This window comes from Dicentrarchus labrax, unplaced genomic scaffold (genome assembly GCF_905237075.1).
Source record: "Dicentrarchus labrax unplaced genomic scaffold, dlabrax2021, whole genome shotgun sequence".
Lineage (NCBI taxonomy): Eukaryota > Metazoa > Chordata > Actinopteri > Moronidae > Dicentrarchus > Dicentrarchus labrax.
The window spans coordinates 1,062,501-1,071,962 of record NW_026136721.1 but is presented as its reverse complement, the minus strand read 5'-3'; the positions used below and the strand labels follow the sequence as shown (position 1 = coordinate 1,071,962).

Sequence of the window (9,462 nt, the reverse complement as noted above, 5' to 3'; positions counted from 1 at the left end):
TGCTGCAGGCGGCAAGCAGCGGTTGTACTGACACCTGCAGCAGGTGTTGATGCCAACAGGATGTCCTGCTCCTGCTGCTGCTGTGTGACTCCCAGTGGGGAGCTGCTGGAGGGTAAAACTAACACACACTAACTAACACACACTGACTAACACACTAACTAACACACACTGACTAACACACACTGACCAACACACTGACTAACACACTAACTAACACACACTGACTAACACACTAACTAACACACACTGACCAACACACTGACTAACACACTAACTAACACACACTGACTAACACACTAACTAGCACACACTAACTAACACACACTGACCAACACACTAACTAACACACACTGACTAACACACTAACTAACACACACTGACCAACACACTAACTAACACACACTGACTAACACACTAACTAACACACACTGACCAACACACTAACTAACACACACTGACTAACACACTAACTAACACACACTGACTAACACACTAACTAACACACACTGACCAACACACTAACTAACACACACTAACTAACACACACTGACTAACACACTAACTAACACACACTGACTAACACACTAACTAGCACACACTAACTAACACACACTGACTAACACACTAACTAACACATACTGACTAACACACTAACTAGCACACACTAACTAACACACACTGACTAACACAATAACTAACACACACTGACTAACACACTAACTAGCACACACTAACTAACACACACTGACCAACACTAACTAACACACACTGACTAACACACTAACTAACACACACTGACTAACACACTAACTAGCACACACTGACTAACACACTAACTAACACACACTGACTAACACACTAACTAACACACACTAACACACACTGACTAACACACACTAACTAACACACACTAACTAACACACACTGACTAACACACACTGACTAACACACACTAACTAACACACACTGACTAACACACAATGACTAACACACACTGACTAACACACACTGACTAACACACTAACTAACACATACTGACTAACACACTAACTAACACACACTGACTAACACACTAACTAACACACACTAACACACACTGACAAACACACTAACACACACTGACTAACACACACTGACTAACACATACTGACTAACACACTAACTAACACACACTGACTAACACACTAACTAACACACACTGACTAACACACTAACTAACACACACTAACACACACTGACTAACACACTAACTAACACACACTGACTAACACACTAACTAACACACACTGACTAACACACACTAACTAACACACTAACTAACACACACTGACTAACACACTAACTAACACACACTGACTAACACACACTGACTAACACACTAACTAACACACTAACTAACACACACTGACTAACACACACTGACTAACACACACTAACACACACTGACTAACACACACTGACTAACACACACTGACTAACACACTAACTAACACACACTGACTAACACACTAACTAACACACACTAACTAACACACACTGACTAACACACTAACTAACACACACTAACTAACACACACTGACTAACACACACTGACTAACACACTAACTAACACACACTAACACAATAACTAACACACTAACTAACACACACTGACTAACACACTAACACACACTGACTAACACACTAACTAACACACACTAACACAATAACTAACACACTGACTAACACACTAACTAACACACACTAACTAACACACACTGACTAACACAATAACTAACACACACTAATTAACACAATAACTAACACACACTGACTAACACAATAACTAACACACACTAACTAACACACACTAACACAATAACTAACACACAATAACTAACACACACTAACTAACACAATAACTAACACACACTAACTAACACACAATAACTAACACACACTAACACACTGACTAACACAATAACTAACACACACTAACTAACACACAATAACTAACACACACTAACACACTGACTAACACAATAACTAACACACACTAACTAACACACACTAATTAACACAATAACTAACACACACTAACTAACACAATAACTAACACACACTGACTAACACACACTAACTAACACACACTGACTAACACACACTAACTAACACACACTAACAAACACACACTAACTAACACACACTAACACACACTAACACAAGTTAGTTCATACAATATTAGTAACAATTCTACTAACAATAATAATAACAACAACAATAATAATAATAATAAATATTCATATTAATAATTATTAATAATGAATAACAATTATTATTATTATTAATAATAATAAATAACAATAATAGTGATACTACTACCAATAATATTATTAATATTAATAATAATAATAATATTGATAATATTAATAATAATATTAATAATAATATTAATAATATTAATAATTATGCATAATGAATAACAATTAATAATATTGATAATAATATTAATAATATTAATAATTATGCATAATGAATAACAATTAATAATAATAATAATAAACGGTAATATTAATAATTATGCATAATGAATAACAATTAATAATAATAATAATAATGATAATATTAATAATAATATTAATAATAAACGGTAATATTAATAATTATGCATAATGAATAACAATTAATAATAATAATAATAATAATAATGATAATATTAATAATAATATTAATATTAATAATATTAATAATAAACGATAATATTAATAATTATGCATAATGAATAACAATTAATAATAATAATAATAATAATGATAATATCAATAATAATATTAATATTAATAATATTAATAATAAACGGTAATATTAATATTATGCATAATGAATAACAATTAATAATAATAATATTGATAATATTAATAATAATATTAATATTAATAATATTAATAATAAACGATAACATTAATAATAATGCATAATGAATAACAATTATTATTATTAATAATAATAATAATAATGGTAATATTAATATTAATATTAATATTAATATTAATAATAATGATAATATTAATAATAATATTAATATTAATAATATTAATAATAAACTGTAATATTAATAATTATGCATAATGAATAACAATTATTAATAATAATAATAATAATAATAGTAAAATGTCCCCGGTAATGACACATTAAAAGCAGCTGTGTCTGCAGGTCAAAGGTCACTATGTGTCCGCGTGTCTCCTGCAGGGATCAGGAAGAAGGAGCGGCTGGTGAGAGAGGAAGAGGAGGAGGAGGAGGAGGAAGAGGAGGAGGAGAGCAGGAGGAACATGGAGCTGTCTCTGCTCAGGGAGCAGTACAGGAGCAGCAGAGAGAGCCAGAGGAGACACACTCAGGTGCTTCTGTACAGGACAGGTGAGTCTGTTCACCTGTCTGTTCACCTGTCTGTTTACCTGTCTGTTCTCCTGTCTGTTCACCTGACTGTTCACCTGTCTGTCTGTTCACCTGTCTGTTCACCTGTCTGTTCACCTGTCTGTTCTCCCGTCTGTCTGTTCACCTGTCTGTTTACCTGTCTGTTCACCTGTCTGTTCTCCCGTCTGTCTGTTCACCTGTCTGTTCACCTGTCTGTTTACCTGTCTGTTCACCCGTCTGTTCTCCCCGTCTGTCTGTTCACCTGTCTGTTCACCTGTCTGTTTACCTGTCTGTTCACCCGTCTGTTCTCCTGTCTGTTCACCCGTCTGTCTGTTCACCTGTCTGTTCACCCGTCTGTCTGTTCACCTGTCTGTTTACCCGTCTGTTCACCTGTCTGTTCACCCGTCTGTCTGTTCACCCGTCTGTCTGTTTACCTGTCTGTTCACCCGTCTGTTCACCCGTCTGTCTGTTCACCTGTCTGTTCACCTGTCTGTTCACCTGTCTGTTCACCTGTCTGTTCACCTGTCTGTTCACCTGTCTGTTTACCTGTCTGTTCACCCGTCTGTCTGTTCACCTGTCTGTTTACCTGTCTGTTCACCTGTCTGTTCACCTGTCTGTTTACCTGCCGCTCGTGTCGATTTTATTTATTTATTTCTCCGTTCAGGAAGAGAGCGGATATACAACCACAACTTCCGGTTCCAGATTTCAAAATAAATCCGTGATGAAGTTAATAATAATAATAATAATAATAATACATTTTATTTAAAGGCGCCTCTCTGGGCACTCGAGGAACACCGTACAAGACATTAAAAAAACACAGTAAGAAATAAGAACCAGACAGTAAAAGACAACGTAGAGAGTTAAGTGGGGTAAGCAGTTATAGTAAACAGTACTAGGTGAGTTTTTACTGTTGATCTGAAGAGGGGGAGAGAGTCCAGGCTCCTGAGTGGGGGGGCAGAGCGGCTGAAAGCCCTGCTCCCCATGCTGACGAGGCGGGCGGGAGGGGCAGAGAGGTGGACAGAGGAGGCAGATCTGAGGGAATGGGAAGGGGTGGCGATGTGGAGGAGTTGGGACAGATAAGGAGGGGAGAGGTTGTGGATGGCCTTGAACGTAAACAGGAGGATTTTGAAGTTAATGTGGAGTTTGACCGGGAGCCAGTGGAGTTGCTGCAGAACAGGGGTGATGTGGTGGATGGACCGGGTTCTGGTGATGATCAGAGCTGCAGAGTTCTGAACCAGTTGAAGTTTATGGAGGTATTTGTGAGGTAGACCGAAGAGAAGGGAGTTGCAGTAGTCGATGCAGGAGGTGACGAGGCTGTGTACAAGGATGGCAGTGGAGTGGGGAGAAAGGGAGGGGCGGAGTCGATTAATATTACGTAGGTGGAAATATGCAGACCGGGTGATGTTATTGATATGGGATTGGAAAGATAATGTGCTGTCGAGGTTAAAGTAGTTAAAGTATTAAAGTATTAAAGTATTAAAGTATTAAAGTAGTTAAAGTATTAAAGTATTAAAGTAGTTAAAGTATTAAAGTATAAAAGTATTAAAGTAGTTAAAGTATTAAAGTATTAAAGTAGTTAAAGTATTAAAGTATTAAAGTATTAAAGTAGTTAAAGTAGTTAAAGTATTACAGTATTAAAGTATTAAAGTATTATAGTCGTTAAAGTAGTTAAAGTAGTTAAAGTAGTTAAAGTATTAAAGTAGTTAAAGTATTAAAGTAGTTAAAGTATTAAAGTAGTTAAAGTATTAAAGTATTAAAGTATTAAAGTAGTTAAAGTATTAAAGTAGTTAAAGTAGTTAAAGTATTAAAGTAGTTAAAGTATTAAAGTATTAAAGTAGTTAAAGTATTAAAGTATTAAAGTAGTTAAAGTATTAAAGTATTAAAGTATTAAAGTAGTTAAAGTATTAAAGTAGTTAAAGTAGTTAAAGTATTAAAGTAGTTAAAGTATTAAAGTATTAAAGTAGTTAAAGTATTAAAGTATTAAAGTAGTTAAAGTAGTTAAAGTATTAAAGTATTAAAGTAGTTAAAGTAGTTAAAGTATTAAAGTAGTTAAAGTATTAAAGTATTAAAGTAGTTAAAGTATTAAAGTAGTTAAAGTAGTTAAAGTATTAAAGTATTAAAGTAGTTAAAGTATTAAAGTATTTAAAGTAGTTAAAGTATTAAAGTATTAAAGTAGTTAAAGTAGTTAAAGTAGTTAAAGTATTAAAGTAGTTAAAGTAGTTAAAGTATTAAAGTAGTTAAAGTATTAAAGTATTAAAGTAGTTAAAGTATTACAGTATTAAAGTATTAAAGTAGTTAAAGTATTACAGTATTAAAGTGTTAAAGTAGTTAAAGTATTAAAGTATTAAAGTAGTTAAAGTATTAAAGTAGTTAAAGTATTAAAGTAGTTAAAGTATTACAGTATTAAAGTATTAAAGTAGTTAAAGTATTATAGTAGTTAAAGTAGTTAAAGTATTAAAGTAGTTAAAGTAGTTAAAGTAGTTAAAGTATTAAAGTATTATAGTCGTTAAAGTAGTTAAAGTAGTTAAAGTAGTTAAAGTATTAAAGTAGTTAAAGTATTAAAGTATTAAAGTAGTTAAAGTATTAAAGTAGTTAAAGTATTAAAGTATTAAAGTATTAAAGTAGTTAAAGTATTAAAGTAGTTAAAGTATTAAAGTATTAAAGTAGTTAAAGTAGTTAAAGTATTAAAGTAGTTAAAGTATTAAAGTAGTTAAAGTAGTTAAAGTATTAAAGTATTAAAGTAGTTAAAGTATTACAGTATTAAAGTATTAAAGTAGTTAAAGTATTACAGTATTAAAGTGTTAAAGTAGTTAAAGTATTAAAGTATTAAAGTAGTTAAAGTATTAAAGTATTAAAGTATTAAAGTAGTTAAAGTATTACAGTATTAAAGTGTTAAAGTAGTTAAAGTATTATAGTCGTTAAAGTAGTTAAAGTAGTTAAAGTATTAAAGAAGTTAAAGTATTAAAGTATTAAAGTAGTTAAAGTATTAAAGTAGTTAAAGTATTAAAGTAGTTAAAGTATTACAGTATTAAAGTATTAAAGTAGTTAAAGTATTATAGTAGTTAAAGTAGTTAAAGTTTTAAAGTAGTTAAAGTATTACAGTATTAAAGTATTAAAGTATTATAGTCGTTAAAGTAGTTAAAGTAGTTAAAGTAGTTAAAGTATTAAAGTAGTTAAAGTATTAAAGTATTAAAGTAGTTAAAGTATTAAAGTAGTTAAAGTATTACAGTATTAAAGTATTAAAGTATTATAGTCGTTAAAGTAGTTAAAGTAGTTAAAGTAGTTAAAGTATTAAAGTAGCTAAAGTATTAAAGTATTAAAGTAGTTAAAGTATTAAAGTAGTTAAAGTATTACAGTATTAAAGTATTAAAGTAGTTAAAGTATTATAGTAGTTAAAGTAGTTAAAGTATTAAAGTAGTTAAAGTATTAAAGTATTAAAGTAGTTAAAGTATTAAAGTAGTTAAAGTATTACAGTATTAAAGTATTAAAGTATTATAGTCGTTAAAGTAGTTAAAGTAGTTAAAGTAGTTAAAGTATTAAAGTAGTTAAAGTATTAAAGTAGTTAAAGTATTAAAGTAGTTAAAGTATTACAGTATTAAAGTATTAAAGTAGTTAAAGTATTATAGTAGTTAAAGTAGTTAAAGTATTAAAGTAGTTAAAGTATTAAAGTATTAAAGTAGTTAAAGTATTAAAGTATTAAAGTAGTTAAAGTATTAAAGTATTAAAGTATTACAGTATTAAAGTAGTTAAAGTATTAAAGTATTAAAGTATTAAAGTATTAAAGTATTACAGTATTAAAGTAGTTAAAGTATTAAAGTAGTTAAAGTATTACAGTATTCTCAGTATAAGTACACAGTATTGGTATTTTTTCCTCTCCAGTCTCGGAGGAACTGTCGGACACCGTCAGCATCATCCCCGTCTCTCAGGGTTTGACGTCGCCGTGGAAACCGAGCAGCAGCTCGCCACAGGCCACAACCTTCAACCCTAACCTTGCAACCTACGACCCCTGGCACGTCCACCTGAGCCTCCACCGACGCTGCTGTCCCGGGCGCCCGGTGCCGCTCACAGCTTCATCCCCAGAAACAACAAACAGCAACAGATCCTTGGGGTCAGTCACTGCGGTTATTGATCCATCGCTTTGATTGATTAATGATCCTGATCAGACAGCGTCAGTAATCATTTACATGGACTTTATTTTCCAGATGTTCTTCGTCGTCCACTGAAGACCTGGACTCAGCCAGCAGCTCCAGAGAAACGTCCCCCTGCAGCTCCTTCAGCCCCAAAGACCACTTCAGGTCCAGAGGAGGCCCAGATACTGGATCCTCTGACCGGTCCAGAGGAGGCCCAGATACTGGATCCTCTGACCGGTCCAGAGGAGGCCGCGATACTGGATCCTGTGACAGGTCCAGAGGAGGCCCAGATACTGGATCCTCTGACCGGTTCAGAGGAGGCCCAGATACTGGATCCTGTGACAGGTCCAGAGGAGGCCCAGATACTGGATCCTCTGACCGGTTCAGAGGAGACCCAGATACTGGATCCTGTGACCGGTCCAGAGGAGGCCCCAGTGGTTCTCTGGAGGGTTCAGCCTCCCGCACCAGCTCTGATGAAAGCTCCACCCCCGTCGCCTCCATCACCTGCTCCCCCAGCGGCTCCACCAGCAGCCTGAACCAGCCTGCAGGTGGGTGTAACGGCGTCCTGCAGAGCGGTGGCACCTCCTCGCCGTGGGGGGGCGGGAGCAGGAAGTTCTCGGCCCCGGTCCTCAGGTTCACCAGGCAGCTGAGCGTAGGCGGGCTGGGCTCCTCCGCGGGGGTCCACCAGAGCCAGAACTACCACCCGTTCCCCAACAGGAAGACCCCGAGGATCTCTGAGGCTGCCAAGAGGCTGGGGATGTACTCGTCCTTCTGACTGTATTAGTGAACCTGCGACTCTGTACGGGAGCCACAAAGTGTTCAAATTAAATAAACAAATAAACGTAATCTTCTTCTTTTATTCGTTTTATTTCAGAATATAACTTTGAGAACTTTCTCAACAGTCTGCTTCAGTTCATGATGCTGTTTTTTCCCACTGACACTTTTTATTTAGCAGCGTCCTCATGAAACAGGCAGCAAGAGAGTTGTTTGCTTCCTCATGTAAGTGTTTCCTAATAACGTTCATATTCCAGCAGCTGGGCAACATAAAATCCAGTAAAATAACAGGAAATATCTGACTTTTAAAAATACAGTAATTTTCTTTAATTCACATTTCTTTTTAATTTTTTTTGGTCTTTTATTGCCTTTATTGATAGTGACAGCCGAGGATGGACGGGGGGGTGGGCAGAGAGGGGGGATGACACGCAGCGAGGGGCCGCAGGTCAGATTTGAACCCGGGCCACTGCAGCAACTCCGTACATGGGGCTCCAGCTCTACCGACAGAGCGAACCGGGCGCCCGTCTTTTTAATGTTTAATTTAAGATATTTGACACTGTAAAAACAGGGAAATTAACGCTGCTATTATTCAAATAATCAGACTTACATTTACAGGAATACATTATTTCAAATGAGCCCAGTTTTAAAACTGTGGCCGATCATACATAAAATATAATTAATATATTTACACAATTTATTTTGTTTTGTTTTATTTATTTTTTGTTCTATTTTGTTTCATATTATTTTACTTTTTATTGTGTTTATTCTTTGATTTTATTCAGTTTTATTTTGTATATATTGATTTATTGTGTTTATATATTGTTTTATTTTATTACATGTTATTGTTTTTATTTTTATTTTCTTTGTTTTGTTCTATTTAGTTTAGTTTCATTTTGTTAAATAGAATATTTTTATTTTTATAATTTATTATGATTATTTCTTAATGATTATATAAATTGTAATTGTTTTTATTTTACTTTCGGTTGTCTCTTCCTTATTAACGTTACAGTCATATAAAACGCAGTGTGACTTTTGTCCCTCTCACGGTGCCGTAGTAGATCAAAGATCGTGTATTCTCGCGAGAACAGGTCTCCCGGCTGACACGAGCCCGCCGCGCTATTGGCTGGATTCGGTCTGACGTCATTACGTCCTCGGGATCCTGGAACG

The 9,462-nt window shown here is 34.3% G+C and overlaps 2 protein-coding genes and 1 long non-coding RNA gene across 25 annotated transcripts in view; 2 read left to right on the top strand and 1 right to left on the bottom strand.

Annotated features, from left to right (window-relative positions):
* LOC127355220 (uncharacterized) lies at positions 1-8,367 on the top strand. Of its 8 annotated transcripts, XM_051385887.1 has the most exons (6): positions 1-112; positions 3,230-3,394; positions 7,271-7,499; positions 7,594-7,758; positions 7,795-7,830; positions 7,867-8,367. In XM_051385887.1, the coding sequence occupies exons 1-6, from the start codon at positions 61-63 to the stop codon at positions 8,294-8,296; spliced, it is 1,077 nt and encodes a 358-aa protein (XP_051241847.1). In that variant the 5' UTR covers positions 1-60; the 3' UTR covers positions 8,297-8,367. The 8 variants fall into 8 exon arrangements, with proteins under 8 accessions (XP_051241847.1, XP_051241850.1, XP_051241846.1 ...); XM_051385890.1 differs by lacking the exon at positions 7,795-7,830 and having other exon boundaries at positions 7,594-7,722; XM_051385886.1 differs by having other exon boundaries at positions 7,594-7,722; positions 7,795-8,367.
* On the bottom strand, positions 3,354-4,143 carry LOC127355248 (uncharacterized). Of its 15 annotated transcripts, none has more exons than XR_007881702.1 (4): positions 3,878-4,143; positions 3,654-3,701; positions 3,549-3,600; positions 3,354-3,508 (listed from the first exon to the last, which is right to left on the bottom strand). It is a non-coding gene; the product is annotated as an uncharacterized LOC127355248 (long non-coding RNA). The 15 variants fall into 15 exon arrangements; XR_007881703.1 differs by having other exon boundaries at positions 3,354-3,432; positions 3,561-3,600; XR_007881694.1 differs by lacking the exon at positions 3,654-3,701 and having other exon boundaries at positions 3,354-3,432; positions 3,485-3,612; positions 3,838-4,143.
* Positions 8,368-9,434: 1,067 nt separating the features above from the next.
* The window catches only part of nub1 (negative regulator of ubiquitin-like proteins 1), a 13,090-nt gene continuing 13,062 nt past the window's right edge, over positions 9,435-9,462 (top strand). For both annotated transcript variants that reach the window (XM_051385851.1, XM_051385852.1), the window contains exon 1: positions 9,435-9,462. This exon is cut by the window's right edge and continues 136 nt beyond it. The gene's annotated coding sequence lies outside the window, so the exon portion shown is untranslated.